The sequence below is a fragment of the Agrilus planipennis genome, unplaced genomic scaffold, assembly GCF_000699045.2.
Source record: "Agrilus planipennis isolate EAB-ADULT unplaced genomic scaffold, Apla_2.0 scaffold263, whole genome shotgun sequence".
NCBI classification, from domain to species: Eukaryota; Metazoa; Arthropoda; class Insecta; order Coleoptera; family Buprestidae; genus Agrilus; species Agrilus planipennis.
In genome coordinates, this window is record NW_020442449.1 from 115,142 (window position 1) to 138,072 (window position 22,931).

A 22,931-nucleotide genomic window follows, 5' to 3' on the forward strand; every position below is an offset into this window, starting at 1 on the left:
AGTATCAGCTATTTCTTACGCTGAAGTATACGATGTGTTGCATACCTATTTACAAACAATTCCTTTAAATTTTAATCATTGATTACTATACATCTATTAAAAAAACATAATGGCCGACATCAGTAACAATGCGACAACAATCGAAAAAGAATGATGGCCGACAACTGCAACAATTAGAAAAGAATGATGGCCGACACTACGTCATAATGGAGCAATAAAAATGACCGGGGTCAGGGGGAAGAACTAGTAAATATAACTGTAATAATATTATTACAAAGGACGCTAGAAAATAATTTTTCTCACGGAAATAACTCTTCTATATGATATTCATTAGTACTCTTGAACAAATCACAAAATATTACGCAAAGATAATTAATTAGCGTTATATTTCAAGGCGTCTTGCAAAATTTGATTGAAAACCCTTACACCTTTCTATTTGGAGCTGCTAGTTACTAATTACGAGTCTTTAGTTAATTATTATTGTAAATTATTGTTTTAATGCCGAAAATAAGACATTGATGAAGTTATACAATCATTTATCAATTATTGTTAGAAAATGTTATTGAAAATTTTGGTGGAAGCGCCGGAACAGTTTAAAGTAATTGAGCTGTAATTCAGGTTTAATGATAATTCATCTTTAAGTAATATTCTATGTAAATGTAGTTAGGGATGTTGATTATTTATATTTCTTTTTTTATAATAAATTAAATTACCTACAATTTATAATATATGTCTTTTAAGTGAAAGAGTCTCAAACAAATCATAGAATATTACGTCGAAATAATTGATTAATTAACAATAGTTTTGAAGGCCTTTCGTTGCAAAATGTTTGACATAAGTTTTGATTTTCTAGGAAATATAATTATTTTGTATTTACATTATTTTTTTGTCTTTTCCTTAGAAAATTTTTGGAGAATTAGAAAAACTAAATGAGTTATCAGTATGGAATATCTTAGACAAATTCAAGTCATCATCATCATAAGGTCGTCAGTCCTAAGACTGGTTGGACACGTACCTCCACTCTTTCCTATCCTGAGCTAAACTTCGCATTTCCCTAAAACTAGAACAGCCCACATCCTTAACTATTTGCGAACAGTAATCTAATCTAGGTCTACCTCTACCCCTCCTAACTCCTGTTTCTGCCTCTAATATGTCTCTGACTAGACCTTCATGCCTGAGAAGGTGTCCTACCAACCTATCTCGCCTATTTTTTATTGACTTCCATAGAGTCCTCTGTTCTCCTATTCTTTCCAATACCTCTTCATTTCTAACCTTTTCTACCCACGATATCCTCATCATCCGCCTATAACACCACATTTCGAACGCTTCTAACCTTTTCTTTTCCGCCGCTCCCACTGTCCATGTTTCGCACCCGTACAACGCCGTGCTCCAAACATACACCTTTAACAACCTTTTTCGAATTTCTAAATTAACCGTTCGCGAGCATAGAAGTGACTTCTTTTTATTAAAGGCGACACGACCCTGCGCTATCCTCTGCTTTATATCCCTACTACTCCTTCCATCCTGACTTATCTGACTTCCTAGGTATCTAAAATCAGCCACTTCTTCTAATTTTTCGTCTCCTATCTTTATATTCGCTCCTTCCCTACTTTTTCTTCCCTTGCATACCAGTATTTTAGTTTTAGTTTTATTTACTTTCATACAGTACTGATCTGTCAGGACCGCTTCCATTTTTCTTAAAGCTATCTCTAGGTCAAATTCAAGTATAAAAAATTAATACAAAAATCATCTAATTTTAAATAATAACAGAACTGAGTTCTTTTATTAAGTTAGTATTTAATTGTACCTACAAAAAAAATTAGAAAATTTGTAATCGCCAGTTCTTCTACTGGCTAAATTTTTTAAAAAATAACTCAATGTACCCACTGAGTGTTTGGATCATTTTGTTCGTATATGTACATGAAAGAACAAATGGCGGTAAGTTAGAGGCCTGAATCAAATAATTTATTTAATTACATTATAATTAATTTTATGTGTTCAATGTAGGTTCTAAAGTTTGATTAACTCTGGTATCAACAGAGGCAGGACATGAAGTACAATTACAACAATAACTTTGCAACTCTACAGATTTCGTTCGTTTTATTAATCAACCTTTTAAACGATACCCCCCACATGATATTAGAAAAATCTTTTTTCAATTAAGTTACTTAACTTGCCCCCGACTCCTAATAAAACTTTTGAGATAGTACAAAACTGTAAAAATTTAACAAAAATATTATCTGCGAACTCCGATTATGTTTCAGAGTCTCTTTTTCTTCTTCTAAGTAAATAAATTATCAATCGTTTTCTTCGGAGATTGCAGAAGAAGTTAGCGTTAGATATCTAACAAGTAAATTAGCGGATGTACAACTTTTAATGTTAAATAGTTACTTACACCTTTAATTAGAGCGGCTACGAAGTTAATTGAAGATGAATAATATCGAATTCTTTATGCAAGAACGAGGCAAGGCCAAAGCGTGTGAATTCACTTAAAAAAATATTTTATTTATTTTGAAAATTTACTTTTTAATTATTTTCCACAAAACTAGAAAGAACAGTCGTGACTAAACCATTAAGTAAATAAGTAATCAAGCGAATGTTTGAGGTTTCGTGAAAAAGCACGTGATTTTTGATGAATTTAAGTTTCTAATCAAGTAGGCGAAAACTTTACACACATTCATTTGTTTGTCCATTCATAATTATTATCTTGCAGTTTTATGACCTCGTGTTTGCTTTCGACAAATGTGTGACTCTGTGTACTAAGTTAAACAAAAAATTAAATATTTTGCCGACTTGATTTATGCTCAAGTACCCTAGATTAGCCGCTTTTTAGATAAACATTGTCACTATAAATAGTAAATTATATTACACTAAAGCAGTTTATGTTATTTTTAGTAATGTTTTGGTAGAGATTTGTAGATTTGCGATGCGTTTTTGATATGTATGACGTATGTAATTTATTTATCGCAATTGTCTTTAAAACAAACGCAAAGTCAAACAAGATGGCGGCCATGAAAGAACTAACAAGATGGGCGAAAAGCAAAATCAAAATGGCATCTAAAAAAATGACGTGTTAACTGTAAGGAATAAAATCAGAGACACAATAAACTGTAAAAACTTAAATTGCACACATAAAAACGAAAATCTGAAATTAACAGCAACAGTTTTATGCAAGTTTAGACGTGATTCACGGTTAAGATTTTAACAACAATGAGTAGTGGCTTAATATCAACAAAAGGATTACCTTTTGTAATTCTTTTATTAACATGCCGCATACGATAATAAATTAATTAAACAAAAAATGCCGTGTAGACTGTAAACGAGGTATATGGGTTTAGGAAATGTTTATTCAAATTGTGACGGAATTTATGAAGGAACTTTGAGTGGGAGTTATTAAAATGTGTAATGAAAATTATTTCTGACTTATAAGGTAGGGTTCTTAGTACTTAGAACCCGGTGTGCGGTATTTTTTTTATAGCATACTGTTAAGTGTAAAAAAAAACAAATGCTATGAATAATGTTCTCGAAAGTGTTCGTAGGGGTACATGTGTTACTGGCTGTTCACACATCCTTTAACAATGCAGATAATATTCAAAGACAGAATTTTAGTCAGGAACATACGTAAGTTTTTACCTATTAATTAATTCAACTTATTTTTTAATTTTTCTAATTGGAATCTACTTTTTGATCACCCTGTATTATATATGTACTGGCTCAGATTTATATACATATTTCCCCCCTAATGAATAATACCTATCAACAGTTTTGTTCGAAATTATATTTTTCGCGGGGTTTATTAATTGGAACCCGAACCCGATTAATACAATTAAAAATAAATAAAACTAGGGGAAGAAATGTTAAATTTGGTTAATACGTAATTAACAAAAATTCTTATTCATACTTTCCTAAAGGTAACATTTCGAATATTTAACGAATTTTACAAATCCAATTATCTCTTTAGCTAATACGAAAATACCACCATAAAAAAAAAGATACCAAAGAAGAGATTTATAAACAGAATTGCGGTAGTTGTGACAAAGCTTGTATAGGCCAAACTGATAGACGTTTCAATGATAGAATCAAAGAACACAAAACAGCGTTGAACATAAGAAATCTAACTCGATTCATTCAAGTAATTTATAGTAATAGAAAAACATATATTTAATGAAAATTACGAATTCTTACACGTTGAGAAGGCAGGGATCAAACTAAATCTATTCTAAAGTCTACAATTTAATATAGATTAGGTTTAATTATTAGTAATCATAAAAAAAATTGTTTTGAGTTCATTTTCGTTGACTATTAGGGAGGGAGTTACAATATTTGAAAGCTGGGAATGTACATATCTACACATAAAAAAATAATTATTCTACTTTTATGTAACCGTTTCCAAGAATTAATTTACTGTGCTTAATAAATCTACCGTAACCACGACAATATTGAGAAATAAATAAAACATACTTCAAGCACCTATTTACGACATACTAAAAAATTCGATAACACAATTTATAGGTATCTGAGTCAATATTATAGGACCATATTATAAAGTTATTAATAATAATTTGACGTTTTTCGAGAATATCGATACGCATTCTATTTTAAAAATTACGAAAAAAAGTTTAAAAAATCTATTCCAACTATGCGTACCTAATAATTTTTGGGATAATAAAAATCCCGACGAGCTTTAGCTTTTGTTTTTCGCGATATACCAGCGCCTACTGTGTCTCTATGAGCACCTATCTAAAAACAATGTTTTCTTTGTTTTGTTTGCTATGCTACTTTAAAGACAAACGGAATAAACATTTGAACATGCCTATGCGCTATATTGTATGCCTTGTCTAATTAAGTCAATAGTTTTCAATAAATAAATAAATTATCATGCACTGGCCCATAAAAAATCACTCCCTAATAAAGCAGTAATTTACAGACGTATGTTTTCATGTGTAATATACTTGGTTTTATGGGGTGCTTGGTAGATTTGCTTTAAATAAACTTTTGACTCTGGTATTAAGTCTGTGCAAGTTTTGCAGTGTCTGCTATTTTAACGGGACTGCAGGGAAACTATTCGCCTTCCGAATTTGACTCCAGTACAGTTTTGCATAACAATTTTATACACTATAAACACGAATCTACTTTTAATTCAGTCTATTTTTCTTTACTTTCAGTGTTTCGTCAAGGCAAAACAATTATTTTAGTACTACTTCACAAGAATCTCGTATATTAGATAATAATTCCTCTTTTTCTAATTCTTCGCCATACTCTAGTCCATCCACCTTATATTCCCAACCAACCACAATTCATAAAACAGAAACTGATGCTAATAATTCTTGGACAACAAACACTTCTCCATCTCCATCGTCCACTACCACAACACAAAATACATTGGCACCGGCATCAACCACCCCATCCAGTAATAAAACTGACATTTTAAACAATGACGATAATACCAATGGTAATGGTAACATTAATGGACAATCCGATTGTCCATCATTGAAAGGTGACGTCGATGCTTTGACCCAAGATGCCTTTTTGTCCATATTGGTACACACATGTCGTTATGACAGTTTGACGATTCCGTCCATGAACGAACCCTTAGAAGTTGCTGTACAACTAGACATTAGTCATATAGAAGTGGAGGAAAGTTATGTAAGTTTTTCTGATTTTCAATCGAAATTAAAAAGGAAATTTTACATTAACATAAATGCCAGAAAGATTCTATGCGATTTTGACCAATTTTTAATCGAAATTTCTTTCTTATTTACGTTATTGTGTGGTAGTTTTTCAATTCTAGTTTCTTAGAAATAATTTTGGATTCAATTCATAGTTACGTATACAGAGGGTAGATAAAAAAGAACGCGTTTTAGGACAATTATAGGTTTTTAGATCGATCAACATATGGAAAGCGTTAAATCTGATGAATTAATAGAAACATTTTAATTTTTCTGTATTGTACCATTATTGTTACCGTTACAATGGTAAATTAATTTTTTGTACGTTCACCAGAGATTCAAGCTCCATTTAATGATAACATTCAGTTATATGGATAATAGATTGGACTATCACAACTTGTCCCCCAAAAGGGGGCCCATTGTGGGGGGTGATATACTGAGCGGACGGATTTGGACGCCTCATATTTACGTTCCCAACGAGAGGTCCAGTTCTCTGATGGGTTTTGGTGGCAAGGACGTTTACATGTCCATCAACCCAATGGGGAAGGTTGTCTTTACCGAACGAATGTCCGTTAGTATTTATTGTTGGATGGATTTAAAGAAATTCCCCTTTGACGAACAAAAATGCAGCATATACTTCCAGACTTGTAAGTCAAATAGATATTACAAATAGACTAACAAAAATAGTTATCTTTAAAATTTTTTTAAACCAGTCATTGTCTTGCTTTTGGTTCTTAACACATTTGTTTTGATGGCGAACTGTTTTAGTACAGAAAACACCCTTTCTTTGCGTTTAAGTTATCCATATGAAACACTTTGCAACTCAGTAGTAATTAGTTATATATTAATGTGAAAATTCATCTTTAGCACTATAAATTACCTCAGAAAAATTGTTGCTGCTCGCCGGGAATCGAACCCGAATCGAATCTCGTAGTTGGTGGTGATCAGAGTATAGATGTGTAAGCCGAAGGTCCCGGGTTCGATTCCCGGTGAGGATCTGGCAACAGCAACAATTTTTTTTCTCATTAACTTGAGGTAATTTAGAGTGGATAAAAATTAAAGATGAATTTTCTCATTAATATTTAAGTTTTCGTTAGGATATTTGTTTAACGTTTACTCGAAATTCTTTTACGAACAACGTACCTATTATATATTACTATAACATTAATTTTAATTAAGTTTATTCATTATATTTTAGTCGTGTATAGAAAAAAGTTGTAACAAAGGTTAAGGTAGTTTACAAATGTTTTTCGTTTGTAAGCCGTCTCAAATTGCAAATCAATGCAGTGCCTATCATTATTGAAGGTTTATGCACTTTATAAACGACAGGCTTTTGTAATTGATAGCTCTATTTCAGCAAATAAATTCACGTTTCCGCGTAATATCCCTTTTTTCTCCAAGGTTAGCAATGCTTTTCTGCTTTGTATTAAGGTCGCTCGTGACATTTACATATTAGAATTAAAGTAACTACTTCTGAGTTATGATTTATATGAATTTGTAAATTGTCCAATACACGGTGCTACGTATAATATATAAATCAATTATTTTGTATAAAAATTGTTTGGCTTTTTGGTACCAGAAAAAGGTACTAATTACCTAAGAAAAATTTGATCAAAAGGTTGGCCAATATAAATGGCATCGAAATAAAGGTACGCTTCTTACCAATATCATAAAACTGTGGTAAATCAATTGCACCAAAAAAAGGTACCCATTTACCAAATACCATACAAAAACCGATCAAAAATGTGACAATATCAATGGTATTAAAATGAAGGTTACCATTGTATCAATTACTGTACAAATACTGATCAGATGTGTAGTCACATTAATGGTACATTGTACAAATTACCCCATAAAGAAGTATCAATCAAAGTTGTGGTTATATCGATGATATCAAAATAAAGGTACCATTGAACTAATTGCCCCATAAACACTAATCAAAAGTGTGACAATTTCAATTGGACTACAATAAAGTGACCATTGTACCAATTAGTCCATAAATACTTATCCATAATATCGTCACATTTACCAATTACCCTATAACTATTTAACCAAAATATGAGCACATTGTTGGGGCCAAAATAAAGGTACCATTGTATCAATTACTTTACAAATACCGATCAGATGTGTAGCCACATAATTGGTACATTGTACAAATTACCCCATAAAGAAGTATCAATCAAAGTTGTGGTTATATCGATGATATCAAAATAAAGGTACCATTGAAATAATTACCCCTTAAACACTAACCAAAACTGTAGCGACTTCAATTGTACTAAAATAAAGTTATCTTTGTACCAATTAGTCCATAAATACTTATCCATAATATGGTCACATTTACTAATTATCCTATAACTATTTAACCAAAATATGACCACATTGTTGGGGCCAAAATAAAGGTACCATTGTACCAATTACCCCATAAATACTAGTCAAAAGTGTAGCCATATCAATTGGACTACAATAAAGTTACCACTGTACCAATTACCCTATAAATACTTATCCAAAACATGGCCACATCGTTGGTGACAAAATAAAGGTACCATTGGACCAATTACCCCATAAATACTAATCGAAAGTGTTGCCATATCAATGCTACTACAATAAAGTTATCGTTGTATCAAGTAGTCCATAAATACTTATCCATAATATGGTCACATTTACCAATTACCCTATAACTATTTAACCCAAATATGGCCACATTGTTGGTGCCAAAATAAAGGTACCATTGTATCAATTACCCCATAAATACTAGTCAAAAGTGTAGCCATATCAATTGGACTACAATAAAGTTACCGCTGTACCAATTACCCTATAAATAATTATCCAAAACATGGCCACATCGTTGGTGACAAAATAAAGGTACCATTGGACCAATTACCCCATAAATACTAATCAAAAGTGTTGCCATATCAATGCAACTACAATAAAGTTATCGTTGTACCAATTACTCCATAAATATTTATCTAAAGTATAACCACAAAAGTACCAATTACCCTATAAAAACCAATCGCAATTTTGGTGTTTTTTATGGTACCAAAGTACAGGTATTAGGTACCTACCCTTTCTGTTTTGGCAACTCTAGAACTTCTACGTATATGTCCCCCAAACATTAGAGTCGTAATCAGTTTCCTTTCTTTTGCAGGGACTTACAATATAAGCAAACTTAAACTAAAATGGGAAAAAGATGACCCTGTGACAGTTAGTCGCCACTTACACATGACCGAATTCACATTGATTGGATATGAAATCTATGAAACTGTAAACCAGTCAATAATGGCACATGGGTCCTATCATGGTATAAATTGTCATCATTCTAATTCAATTTTGTTTTATTTAATTAAAGCCTGCAAGAACAACTTCACTCTTAATTCTTTTACTTCGATTTTACTGTTAGTATTCAGTTTCCAATTTCGAAAACATAAAATAAGGGTGTCAATTAATTACGGGTCTTTTTGAATGTAGTATTTGTTTATAAATAATTTTTCTAGCTGGTAACCACAGCAGTTTAATTTTCGAGTTCCATATTGCCAGAGAAATTGGTTATTACATCATGGATTACTTCATACCTTCCATGCTACTGGTAGTTACTTCATGGGTGACATTTTGGTTACAGGCAGACAACGCTCCACCCCGAGTAACACTAGGTATGTTTATAAATTGTAAATAATACATCCACTGAATGCAAATAAACTAAACTGATTATCCGTTTAGGGACTTCAACCATGTTGGCATTCATTACTTTGGCTTCCGGACAAAGTAAAAATTTACCTAAAGTGTCTTACATTAAAGCGAGTGAAATTTGGTTTCTGGGATGTACCGTCTTCATATTTTTATCGATGGCCGAATTCGCCTTTGTGAACGTAATTTGGAGAAGAAAGTAAGACATCAATATTACATTGTTTTTTTGGGCACCCTTGGCTACATATCTCTTCTTGTAACATATCATATGTTTAAACCTGCTCACTTTTATCCAATTGTTTAGTACCAATGCATTTTTGTTGCTGCTTTTCAATCGAAAAGTTCAAACTAAAAATTGGGGAAAAACCAATAAACTTTAGCCCATTACAACCCTCTAAATTAATATTTTCACAGGAAGAAAGTGGAATTAAAAAAAATGACGGGTAAATATATTCTCAAGTCAGCATTGACTCCGAAACTGGCTAGAAAAGAACTTCAAAAAGAATGGAACAATTCTCTGAACAGTCTCCATAAATCCCATTCCTGTTCAAGTATTGTGAGTAGTTTGGATGATAAGATAAACAATGGAAGGAAACAACCTACATACAACAATTATTTAACCGTCCACGTAAGTTATTTTAAGTCATATTTAAGTGCATTTTCATCCCCCTCATTTTATTTGTCATTAACAGAGTCTTCCGGGCATTAATATTCACGAAGTGAACAATCATAGCGACGATACTTTGATAACCAGTAGTGGTAGTGGCGATAACGTTACAATCCCTGTACCAAATAGAAATAACAATGGGCAACCACCTTCCGGTACTTTTGCCAGTATGACTCCCCAAGAAGTGGCGATTTGGATTGATAAGAAGTCGCGATTTATATTTCCGTGTGCTTTTTTAATATTTAACATTTTTTACTGGTCTTTTGTGTACGCTATTTAATTTTAATAATAAAAAAATTATTAAAGATAAACTAGGGGTTTCTTTATCAGATTCTTTTACGTTTTATAATCAATTAAATCATACCTAAGTGCATTTTGAGAGGGTCTACCGTCGCGTTCACTTCCTTTCCCTATACAACCCCCTTTGCATAGTCGTTTGTTTTATTCATTTCTACTATATAAACCCTAGAGAAGTTTTTCCCCTATCTATATAGATGACCCATACATATGCAGAGGGGCAACTATTCTTTCTCTATTGATTTTCACACAGAGCGCAACATTTTTTTTAATTTGTATGCTGCGGGGTTCGAACCGGGGATCTCTCGCTTCGTAAACTACCACTCTATGCACTTACCTGCGCAGGCCCCACATGCATTTGTATTAAAAAAATAAACAAAAATCACATGAAGTATTAAAATGACATTAAAATGATACTGTTATAATAAATAGTAAATAAAAAATGATCTGGTTTAATGGAATAATGGAAATATTTTTTTTCTGCTGTATATTTACTCAAACTATTTATTAAAAATAAGCAATATCGTTTCAACACATTTTGTACTTTTCTGTATAAGTAGCTAAAAAATATTTATACAAATATCATTTACAATAAGTTTCTTTCACTTTGCGACCTTTTCAAGTTTTTTTGATTCCTGGAAATAACAGGAAAAACAACATTTTACTCCCAACTACCCAAAGATATACCTCAAAACTTTTAGAAAAAGAAACTAAACACCCAAGTCTATACTAAACATGTTCTCTAACTAAATAAATAAATAAAGAGCCAAACAGACGAAATAAAAAAGAAAATTTTTGTACAAACTTACCAGCCATTTTCGGCAGAAGCAGGCAACGTCCTGTTTCCTCTTACAGGAGGGCTAGGGGGATGCAAGGGAGGTAATCTCATGCTTGCTCCCGGTCTGGAAACGGGGTGTCCCATGACACGATCTATACTTGTGTCATTCAGTAACGGCAAGGGGTAGTTTTCGGCCTCGGACTCAGCTGATGATGGTGGACTTCCTTCGCTGCTAATTTCGGATGAAACTATTCTACGGAAGATGGGGTCGCTGTATCTGATCGGGGGAAAGGGCAAAGGTGAAATAAAGTTGACCAAACAATAAACTTTAATGTTTTACATTTTAGATACAGGGGGTAACTTGTTTGGACTAACGGTGGGCGAGAAGCTGCTATCTGCGTAGGTCGAAGCATGGATTTCTTGCTGATAAGAATTGTACAATTCCTGCAACTCCTGAGGAATCGTTATGTTGCTATCTGGAACAAAAAGTGGTTTAAAATTTCGTTTCTGCCGTGTGCATACTCACCAGGAAACAGGCAAATGTACCTTCGATTATTTTTCTTTGTCTGGTGATGATGTCTTCAGACAACTGTCTCTGTCTGTCGTACCGGAGTATGACCAGGTCTCTTCTTCTCAATTCGTGTTGCCTGACAAGTCTCTCCGATTGCAAGGCCATTTTGTCAGCTTCCAGCTCATGAACTCTACACATCAAAGCCAAAATTTCCCTTTCGTCGTCTGATGATAACAGTGCTGGGAGTTTCTATTACAACAAAAAAGAATAAAAATGCTTCATATTGAACGAGATAAAGTTGCTTGCTTACGTCTTCCAGGGCGACTCCTCTTTCTCTACACAATTCCAGCTTTTCTTCGATGTGTGACCTCAATTCCGACCATCTCTCTTGCTCCCTCTCGATCTCTCCGAGTTCTGCCCACGCCAGTTGGACTGCAGCATCCCCTTCTACTTCTCCCTCTTCGTCGTCTTCTTCATTTTCAAATCCTTCTTCGGCTATTTCGTTCAGATGATCGGCGGAGTGGAAACCTTCGTATTTCTTCTTTCTTTTCGTTGGAAAAATCGAATATTAGGTATCTAAGTATCTAGTGAATAGTGACAATAATGAAAATATTGTCTGGTCTTGCAATATTTGTTCTTGGTCCCGTCAAAATGCATCCAGGTCATGGTCAAATACAAAGCAACATTTGCAAGGTGAAGATCTAAACTTAATTTGGAAGATCAAGACCATCAACAAGACCCAGAATACCTCAGTAATAATAGGAACAAGTCGAAATGTAAATATTCAAGATAAATGATTTCTTTGTTCATATGATGAGAAAAATTTGCTTTGGAGTCGCAGTTTTTATCTTGGTCTTAACAAATGCATCCAGATTAAGATTGAGATCCGATTGACAAGACTCAGACATAAACGTATAAGACCAAGGCAAAGTACAAGACTTTGTATGCAACAATTTCTTTGTCCATAGTAATGGGCAAAATCTGCATGATGAATCTTCACCTTTTGTGAGATTATTTATGCCACTAACCTTACGGATTGCTGAGTCTGAGCCCTGGATATGTTGACATGGTTTTTGTACAGTTTGCTGTTTCTGGATTCCCAATGGGAGATGATCAGATGCTGTCTCTCAGCATCCATACCGAGACTTAGAAGGTGGGAGTCGATTTCCATGAGTTTTCTCCTCAGTTTCATTTGTTCCTTGAACGTGGAAACAATCTGCTCTCTGAGATTTCTGACCTCGTTGTTCCTTTGTTCGGCACTGATTCTCCTGATGTCCCCAGATCTGGGTCTCTCCTCGGTCATCTTCGACTGCAATCGCGAAATTTCACCCCTCAATTCGTTAATAACCGTTTGATACTGAGTCACATGATACGAAACGTCAAACATGTTCCTTTCCACCTTGTTGGAGATGTGGTTAGCCCTGTCGGCGTAGACGAGGGTGTTCTTTGTTTCTTCCCTCTGCGAGAGGGCCGGAGACACGTGGGCTATCATCACAGTTCGGCAGTTTCCCCCCAGGGCTTCCTTGAGGAGCCTTGTGAGCTTTGAATCCCTGAAGTTGACGTAACGCGCCCCTCCACTGAGGGCGTTTATGCAGTTGCCGAGGGCTAAGAGGGATCGGTTTATATGGGCCCCTTCTTGGAGGCGTTTGCCCCTGTTTTTTGTTTTGTTCGCCCTTTCCGAACCCGCCAGATCTATCATGAAAAGTCTGCCCTGTTTCATGCACATTTTTAGGTGATCTTTTTCGTTATCGATTGGGGTCGTGTGCTTGACGGTTACGCTTAAGAGGGCGTGGCTTCGTGAAGACGTCTTGTTCATTGCAGTTGGCTCTACTGTTCGAGCTTTGTTGCCCTTTTGTAGAAGGGACATCACCTGATTGTGTAAAAATAGAAGAAAAAATATGCTAATATTGGAGGGTAAGCGATTCCAGTCAATGTCAAAATTAAAAAAAAAACTATAGCACCGGCCGAGTGTAGAGACCGAGTCTGTCTAGGTGGCAGCTAGTCATCGATACCAGTGGACCATTGGCGTTAATTGAAAATCGTGACGATTTACATATTTTCCGAACACTACGCTGGCCTGACATTTCCTAGCTAACATGCGGTGTAATTGTAATCTGTAAAATGGGCGAATTTCCGAATTTGGACGAAATAAAGAGAGACTTTTCTCTTATAACAGGTAATTTCACTATTTATGAGAATTATGAAGCTTCAAGCTGTCTTCAAAAATTAAAAAATTGGAAAATATTATCAATCAGAACATCTATATAGTAAAATAATTATTATTTGACCTCTGATCTGTATATGTCCAGTGAAACTGAAATGTGAGGCTTTTCTTTCCAAAAAAAAAATTAAACCCGGTTGCACAATGTCTATTTTACAAAGATAAAGATAAATCGATGTGTTCTAGTTGCAATTTACTGACGATAGACCGATTACATCCTGTTTAACAATTTACAGGACTTGTGGGACAACACCAGCTGGTTTTTATTCTCTAGGGTGTTTGTTACGGTTTAATTGCAAGATCTCTTACATATCGCTTTTCAAAAGTCAGATAAGATCGAAACCTTTATTAAATATTGATTCTAGAGGATTTAGAGACAATTGCCTAGCTTTAGAAAGACATATGTAGGTGAGTTAATGTGAATATTAGTAGTTTTATGATTTTTTTTCTCATTACGAAGAAATTGGCTTTCTTTTGGTAACAATAAAACTGTTTAAAAATAGGTCAAGAGTATTAGTTGTTAGTCATGGTAATCTCGTTTAAATTTTATTCGAAAATTACGTGCAATGGGTAAAATGGTAATACATGACTCCCTTCAAGTAGTGTCATAAAATAGTTTATTTTTATAGCTCACCTCATTAGTCGATGTGGTAGAAATTTCTGACAATCCAGCCACTTGAATATTTTTTCCCCTTGAATCTTCTCGAAGGTCTAGGTAGCCCGAGGAAGGATTAAGGAGGTCTCTTATCTGCTCATTATAAATCTCCAGGTAGGACATTGTGACCTTTAAAAGTAAGAAAGAAAACAATCGATACACTTCTTGATATTGACCGAAAATTGATAGGGGTTTTGGATGTCCGGCGCATTCACCAAAATTTTAATATGACCAACCAAAAGGGAAATACTCTATGACGTATAATTTAAAGTGCTGAATATAAATTTAGCCTCATAATTGTCCTAAGCATGTCCTAATATTATAAATGCGAATGAGTTTGTTTGTCGGCTTTTCACACCTTAACTTCTTAAAAAAGAACATAGGGTCCCATTTATCCAGAAAAAATATACCGTCCGGAGTTATAGAGAAAGTTAATTCAATGTGATCAATTTCACCCCTTAACTACTGAATCGATCTTCATGAAATTTTGTAGATACATTGCCAGGGGTACGGAAAAGAACACAGGGTCCCATTTATCCAGAAAAAATATACCGTCCGGAGTTATAGAGAAAGTTAATTCAATGTGATCAATTTCACCCCTTAACTACTGAATCGATCTTCATGAAATTTTGTAGATACATTGCCAGGGGTACGGAAAAGAACACAGGGTCCCATTTATCCAGAAAAAATATACCAACCGGAGGAATAGAAAAAGTTAATTCAATGTGGTCGATTTCACCCCGTAACTACTGAATCGATCTTCATGAAATGTTGTAGATACATTGCCAGGGGTATAGAAAAGAACATAGGGTCCCATTTATCCAGAAAAAATGTACCAACCGGAGGAATAGAAAAAGTTAATTCAATGTGGTCGATTTCACCCCTTAACTACTGAATCGATCTTCATGAAATTTTGTAGATACATTGCCAGGGGTACAGAAAAGAACATAGGGTACCTTTTATCCAGAAAAAAGATAGCGTCCGGAGGGATAGAAAAAGTTAATTCAATGTGATCGATCTCACCCCTTAACTATTGAATCGATCTTCATGAAATTTTGTAGATACACTGCCAGGGTTACATAAAATAACATAGGGTACCTCTTATCCAGAAAAAATATAATGCTCCGGAGGGATAGAAAAAATTACTTCAATGTGGTCGATTTCACGTCTTAACTACTCATTCAATCATCATGAAATTTTGAAGACACATTGCCAGGGGTATAGAAAAGAACATTGGGTCCAATTTATCCAGAAAAAGGTACACCGTCCGGAGGGATAGAAAAAGTTAATTCAATGTGATCAATTTCACCCCTTAACTACTGAATCGATCTTCATGAAATTTTGTAGATACATTGCCAGGGTTACACAAAATAACATAGGGTACCTCTTATCCAGAAAAAATATACCGTTCCGGAGGGACAGAAAAAGATAGTTCAATGTGGTCGATTTCACGTCTTAACTACTGAATCGATCATGATGAAATTTTGAAGACACATTGCCAGGGTCATAGAAAAGAACATAGGGTACCTTTTATCCAGAAAAAAATATACTGTTCCGGAGGGATACAAAAAGTTAGTTCAATGTGGCCGATTTTAAGCCTTAACTACTTAATCGATCATCATGAAATTTTGTAGATACATTGCTAGGGGTATAAAAAAGAACATAGGGTCACATTTATCCAGAAAAAATATACCGTCCGGAGGGATAGAAAATGTTAATTCAATGTGGTCGATTTCACACCTTAATCACCCAATCGATCATTATGAAATCTTGAAGATAATTGCCAGGGGTACAGAAAAAACATAGGGTCCCTTTTATCCAGAAAAAATATACTATTCCCGAAAAGAAAGTGCTCAGGTAATCTTTAGATGTATTATTTGATGGCGCACTTAAATGTGTTCACAAAAACCTTTCAGCAGTTTAAAATTTCCAGAAATCCTAACGTATTTCAAAGCCTAACAAGCCAAAATTAGTATTATCCGAATTTTTAAGCTACGATGTATCAAAATCTTGATACGCTTGGGAAAATCTAAAAGGAGATTCTAATTCAGCGATAAATGATGTCGAATGTAGATTCGATTAGGATATTTCAAAATTCAAGCGTGCTGTTACAATTTTGTTTCTGATTTTGATTTCCAAGTACACGTTTTGACCAACCCTGAGTCTGATTCTTAATCAAATCTCATAGTTCAGTAACTTTCAAACTGCTCTTTACAAGAGTGAAAATTTCACTAAAATTTATTCAAACATAGCTTATAGTTATCCCGATCGAATACTCCGTATAACAATGAAACTTTTATAAAATTCCTTTCAATGGTTCTCGAGGCATGAGACAACAAACAGGCACACAGGTTTGTATATGTATGCGTATGCATAAATTGTACAATGGAATAGATACATTATTGACCTCGATTACAAGGCCGTTTGTGGATACAAAATTAAATAGTAGGTATACACACAAGGTGGTAGCAACTTTCGTTTTTCTTTTTTTAATGGCCTCTTAAAATAACAAAAAGGGTCGCACTTTTTTTTATTAATGAAGGGAATTGTAGTAGAGCATCGAAAAAAAAAACTTGAAATGCGCGTTAGGTAAGGTAAATTCCATGACTGCGAAGGTTTCCTTTCTTCCTTAAAAAATAATGTGGTAGTGACATTGACATCCGTTTGCCTTTTGGTTGAAGTGTATTGTCATGTTGACCTCATAAAATATTAAAGATGCTTTAGAAATCGACAAGGTATCGTATATTAGTGCTAATAAAGCCCGTGTAGTCTATTTACATTATATAGATATACTTTTTTTTAGACTATACTTATCGTTTTTTCGAGTTTAATTCACCATTCATTTTCTTATTCTACTTCATTTTAAAAATAAGGAAACAGGAGGCAAGAATAAATAAAACAAAATAATTCGAAGTGGTCTGTATTCTGTCGAAACTGCCAGACGCGGATCGCGATTTCGATCTTTTTGGATCTCATCAGCGCGTCGCAGACAGTTCCGACAGTACACAGACCAACTTTTACCTGCTGTCTTAACAGCGCGTTTTAGAAAATACCACAAATGGCACGGTAAACGCCATCTGTAGTACGATGCTACATTTTAGGATTACGTATGCTCCAACAAGGTCCCGGCGTAGCTAACTTCAACGTGATAGGCACTACCATAATCGAATAAAATAATTCGAAGTGGTCTGTATTCTGTCGGAGATGTCTGCTACGCGCTGATGAGATCCAAAAAGATCGAAATCGCTATCCGCGTCTGGCAGTTTCGACAGATTACAAAGCACTTCGAATTATTTTATTCGATTATGGTAACGTGCCTATCACGTTGAGGTTAACTACGCCGGGATTCGTTTCAGCAAGTAGATATCCATATATTTAAATAGACCTTGTTGGAGCATACGTAATCCTAAAATGTAGCATCGTGCTACAGATGGCGTTTACCGCGCCATTTGCGGTATTTTCCAAGAACAAATAAGTTTCAATACTTTCACGTGTCCAGAATATAATTATAATCCAACTTTTCGATGTGCAAAAACTCAATCTTTCGAATTCTGTTTGCCCCACGTTGTATTTAAGGGTTGAAACTAGTTTATAAATTACAAAGTGGCATATTACAAGCCCTTTATAGGTGATTGATGATTCATTATTCTACTACAATTATTGTTTTAGAACATAAAAGTGTGACATGTTTCTTTTGTATTATTTAACTCCCTAAAGAAAGAGGTTTTCAAAACAATAATTAGAATTATGAATGAATTCTAACAGAAAAAACTCTCTCTAATATTAACCCTTCTATTCCAGTCAAACCTAAATAAAAAATACTAAAGTTGACTGAACAAATTATAGTTTAATTTAGTTCAATATGATATTTTTCCGTTTACAGAATATAATGACTGGTTGTGTAACTTTGTAGGTAATTTGATATTTTCCTACTTTCTTGTGTTAACTTTTGCTGAATGTGGAAAAAGGGGGTCATTAAGGAGACCAATTGTCGTAATTTCTTTAAATGACTCACATTTACAATGCAGGGATGTTAGCTATTAGAATATTGATTACGTTTTACTGAACTGTATACTCAATGCTTGTTTTTTTTCAATGAATGTCTTATAATATTTCTGATCTAACACGTTTGCACCCCTTTAATCAGTTTGTTTAAATTTTTTATGAGTTGACCATTTTTTGTTCGTTAAATATACATGTTAGAAACTTTACTTTGTCGCGGTGAGATGGCTAAGTAGCCATAAGCATGCTATGGTGAAGCTAAAGGATCCCCAGGGCTCTGGAAGCAAGGTTCGGTGGAAAGTAGCTTACAGACACAGGGGAAGGTACGGAATCACCCGTCTGGTGGGTCGTAGCAAGCCGTGGAGACCCTCAGGGAAAAATACCTTCGATGACAATATGGGAACTTTGATAGGCACCGAAAATTCGGATGTCCTTTGGGTGGTGTGCCTTCTATGCCCATGTCCAAGGTGAAATAAATGTTCCGGCATTATAGTGGTGCCCATCAGACGAGGTCACAGAGTTGAGGGTAGCATGATCCATTGTAGGACAGAGCAGCTATGCAAGGATAGTGTGAAATCTGACCTATTGGGGGGCCTCACAGTTGTTGGCGAAAGGAGAGTAGAGGAAAAAAGAACAGTAGCTCGGGCAAGTCAGGAAGGCGAGAGGTACCCCGGAGTAGTTGATGGTCACTGGGACGGGGGGCCCAGAAGTCTAGTTCGTCTGGTTGGCTCTTGCACTTGGTGGAAGTCCCGGAGGGGAAAGGACGCGGCAGCTTGGATTTCAACACGTTATAAATCCAATAAAGATATGGTAGACTAAGATAGTGTACCAAGCGGCATGGCCTAGAGGTTTACACCATTGCTTAGCATTGGGGAGGATTCCGGTTCGATTCCGGGTCCGCCTGCCTTGGTCCAAGTTTTTCTATGGTTTCCTTGGATCACTTAGGCAAATGCTGGGGCAGTAATATTCCACAGATAATCTTTCATTCTCTTCTGTCTTCATTTCGTCCGTCTCATCTTTCTCACCCGAACCACCACCCACCCATTCCCACGATTCCCGAAAGCAGGCTGAAGAGGGCCATCCGCCCTACCTTCCGGCGTAGTCCGGAGGGACTGCCCGCCCACCAGCATTACTGGCTGGTGGGAATGAAACACCCAAAAGTTTTTTTTTTTTAAGATAGCGTATCGCCGGTTCCAACCAATATAGTATGCCTGTAAAACGATCGGCTTTCCCGCTACGGTCACCGACACCTTCAATGACAATTAAATTGGATCCTCTGTAGGCGCTGAAAGAAAAGTCAGTGGTCCTCTGGATGGTTGCTCTATATGTCAGCGCTATGATATGCATCCAGTGGAGTTACAGAGTTGAGGGTAACCTAACCTATTTAGGGGGGGTTATGATGTGAAGCATGTGGGACAGAACAGTTATAGGTTGAGCAGTCTGACCCATTAGAGGGGCGAAAGTAAAGTGGAGGCGGAAAGCATGGCAGCTTGGAGTAGCCAGGAGGCTGAAGGGTGTCTAGAGATACTGCAGATACGATAAAACGGATGCAATCCAGGAAGGGGTCATCGGTACCATCGATACCTAGAAGTCTAGCTTCGGCTTCTTCCTCACCGTTTGGTGTCGAATTAGACGCTGCAGTTGGTTGATAGTTGATGCTAAGATGGGTTAAGGTAAACTGTGCAGTTTAAGGGATTGGATAGGCCCGAATCTCGAGATTATTCGACTCATTAACCCTCAGGCACTACGGTGGCTTCCTGGGATCAATCTGTCTAACGGAGAAAAGACCGTAGGGACCCCTTATTCTACCTTGGTGAAGCTATGCCTGTTTGGTGTGAAGAGAAGCCTTACCCAGGTATTACGGTGCAAACACAGGGAAGCAGTGACCCATTCGAGCCACAAGCTTCAATAGCAGCCCACTATTGCCTCTTGAAGCCACATAACTATTGCCGCTGGCTATTGTTTTCATAGAGTTACCTTACATATTGTAAGTGGCCAAGTGTGCTGGCGTCTAGATACATATTGAAAGATCACAAACAGTGCTGCCAACATTGTAATAAAAGGGAAAACCCACTGTTGGTGGTGACTTTTCTGGTCTCTCTCGTTTTATCAAAAGCTAAATCTATTTTTATCATTTACTGTTACGTTTCAAAGGTTATTTCCTTTTTGTTAGCAACGAACGAAGTCTTGAAAATATATTTAATTAAATATACATTGTTAGTCACTGATAGAGTTAAACTTCGAATAAGTCAGATAATTAAAATCAATATTGTCCGTAACGTAGTTTAATTAATTTATTTTTCCTTTCAGTAAAAACAAATTATTGTTAGCGAATGACAATTGTTTGCAACTGTTTCAGTCTTTCTTTCTGCTTGTAGTTGATAATTCTTTTTTGTAACTATTTTTACCACAAACATATAATTTCATTCCATTTGATCGTACGGTACTGCACGTCTCATGAATCGAATAAAAAGCAAACAATTAATCATATATTGTGTCGGTAAATGTGTGTGTGTGTACGTAAGGTATATCGTGAAAATTATTAGAAGCACTTACCGTATATTGATCTTCATTGCCCTTAACGGCATTGAAAAGGTCATTAAGAGCCCTTAGCATGATACCAGGTTCATTGGGGTTTCCCACCATTGTGTGGGTCTTACCGGTACCAGTTGGACCATACGCAAACACTGTGGCGTTATATCTGAACGAAAAAAGAGAAAAACATGAACTTCTACACGGAATTAATTGTTACAAAAGTAGACTAAATTGAATGAAGGTCATTAAATTCTAAAATGTATTGATCCTTTGAAATTATCATTTAATCATTGATTGTTGATTAATCGATTTGAGTGACCGATCGGAGCGCAGTTTCGTTACTGCAAGGAAAAGTAAGCTAGACTACTTAATAGACTTCCGACTGCAACAAAGAAAACAATCACAGAATAACCAGTTACTTTAATGAGATTAATAATTGAATAATTAATTGTTGCTTTATTGTAATAAAACGATTGACTTTAAATAAAACACAAGTTAGTGTATAACTTGCTAGTTTAAAATACTTTTCTTTTTTTGGGGGAGATAGGCACTTTAGGGTGTACTAATTTACTGTGGTGTTATAGGCAAATGATGATGATAACATGGATAGAAAATGTTAGGAATGAATAGGTATTTGAAAGAATAGGAGAACAGAGGACTCTATGGATGTCAATCAGATCAGTACTGTATGAAAGTAAATAAAACTAAAACTAAAATACTGGTATGCAAGAAAAAGAACTGAAAGAGCGAATATAAAGATAGGAGACGAAAAATTAGAAGAAGTGGCTGATTTTAGACACCTAGGAAGTCAGATAAATCAGGATGGAAAGAGTAGTAGGGATATAAAGCAGAGGATAGCGCAGGGTCCTGTCGCCTTCAATAAAAAGAAGTCACTTCTATGCTCGCGAACGGTTAATTTAGAAATTCGAAAAAGGTTGTTAAAGGTGTATGTTTGGAGCACGGCATTGTACGGCTGCGAAACATGGACAGTAGGCGCGGCGGAAAAGAAAAGGTTAGAAGCATTCGAAATGTGGTGTTATAGGCGGATGATGAGGATATCGTGGGTAGAAAAGGTTCAGAGGACTCTATGGAAGTGAATAAAAAATAGGCGAGATAGGTTGGTAGGACACCTTCTCAGGCATGAAGGTCTAGTCAGAGACATATTAGAGGCAGAAACAGGAGTTAAGAAAAGTAGAGGTAGACCTAGATTACATTACTGTTCGCAAATAGTTAAGGATGTGGGTTGTTCTAATTTTAGCAAATGCGAAAATTTGCTCAGGATAGGAAAGAGTGGAGGTACGTGTCCAACCAGTCTTAGGACTGACGACCTTATGATGATGATGAATGTAATCGACCCTCTCTTCGATTCTTATATCCTATTAGGGCAAACGTACTTAGCCTAATTGCTTTGTCATCATAATAATTGTATTGTTGCGTGTGCCATTAGCTGGCATATTTTATTACCTATCATTGTAAATCATATAAATATCGAAAATCTATACATAACTGATATTAATTTGTCAAAATTAAATGAAATGAGAATGTCGCATTCCCTTAAAATATACTTAATTGAATATGCATGATTTTTCCACCAAAATTATACCTCATACGGTAATAGACATATGTTCTCTAGCGCAGTGATTCCCAACCCCTGGGGTTCGCAGTGTTTACAGAGGGGGTTCGCGAAAATAATATTGTAATGGCGGATTTTTTAAAACGCCATTAAAATCAAAAGCAAAAAAAAACAAAACAAAAACACAAAAATTAAAGAACACACTCTATAACAAATTGCAATATTTTAATTTCTTTTTTCATTATTTGTTTTTCAAAATTACTTCATCAATATCAAAATATATCAACAATTTTATACATTAAAATTTATTCCTCTTATTCAAGTAATCAAATACTATTCTCT

General features: G+C 35.3%; 2 protein-coding genes across 5 annotated transcripts in view; one reads left to right on the plus strand and one right to left on the minus strand.

The window, feature by feature from the left end:
* The first annotated feature begins 2,709 nt into the window (after positions 1-2,709).
* On the plus strand, positions 2,710-10,312 carry LOC108740059 (glycine receptor subunit alpha-2-like). The gene is made up of 8 exons (XM_018474244.2): positions 2,710-3,621; positions 5,166-5,646; positions 6,004-6,316; positions 8,815-8,967; positions 9,161-9,316; positions 9,384-9,549; positions 9,765-9,978; positions 10,043-10,312. Exons 1-8 carry the CDS (start codon positions 3,518-3,520, stop codon positions 10,295-10,297), a joined length of 1,842 nt encoding a protein of 613 aa, XP_018329746.1. The 5' UTR covers positions 2,710-3,517; the 3' UTR covers positions 10,298-10,312.
* Positions 10,313-10,762: 450 nt separating this feature from the next.
* The window catches only part of LOC108740058 (kinesin-like protein KIF19), a 28,174-nt gene continuing 16,005 nt past the window's right edge, over positions 10,763-22,931 (minus strand). For all 4 annotated transcript variants that reach the window (XM_018474243.1, XM_018474241.1, XM_018474240.1 and 1 more), the window contains exons 3-10: positions 21,038-21,182; positions 14,459-14,608; positions 12,632-13,473; positions 11,914-12,148; positions 11,639-11,852; positions 11,433-11,568; positions 11,124-11,369; positions 10,763-10,949 (exon numbers count right to left, since the gene is read on the minus strand). In XM_018474243.1, the coding sequence (XP_018329745.1) occupies positions 10,901-10,949; positions 11,124-11,369; positions 11,433-11,568; positions 11,639-11,852; positions 11,914-12,148; positions 12,632-13,473; positions 14,459-14,608; positions 21,038-21,127 (1,962 nt within the window). In that variant the 5' untranslated portion in view covers positions 21,128-21,182 and the 3' untranslated portion in view covers positions 10,763-10,900. The remainder of the gene's footprint in view (positions 10,950-11,123; positions 11,370-11,432; positions 11,569-11,638; positions 11,853-11,913; positions 12,149-12,631; positions 13,474-14,458; positions 14,609-21,037; positions 21,183-22,931) is intronic.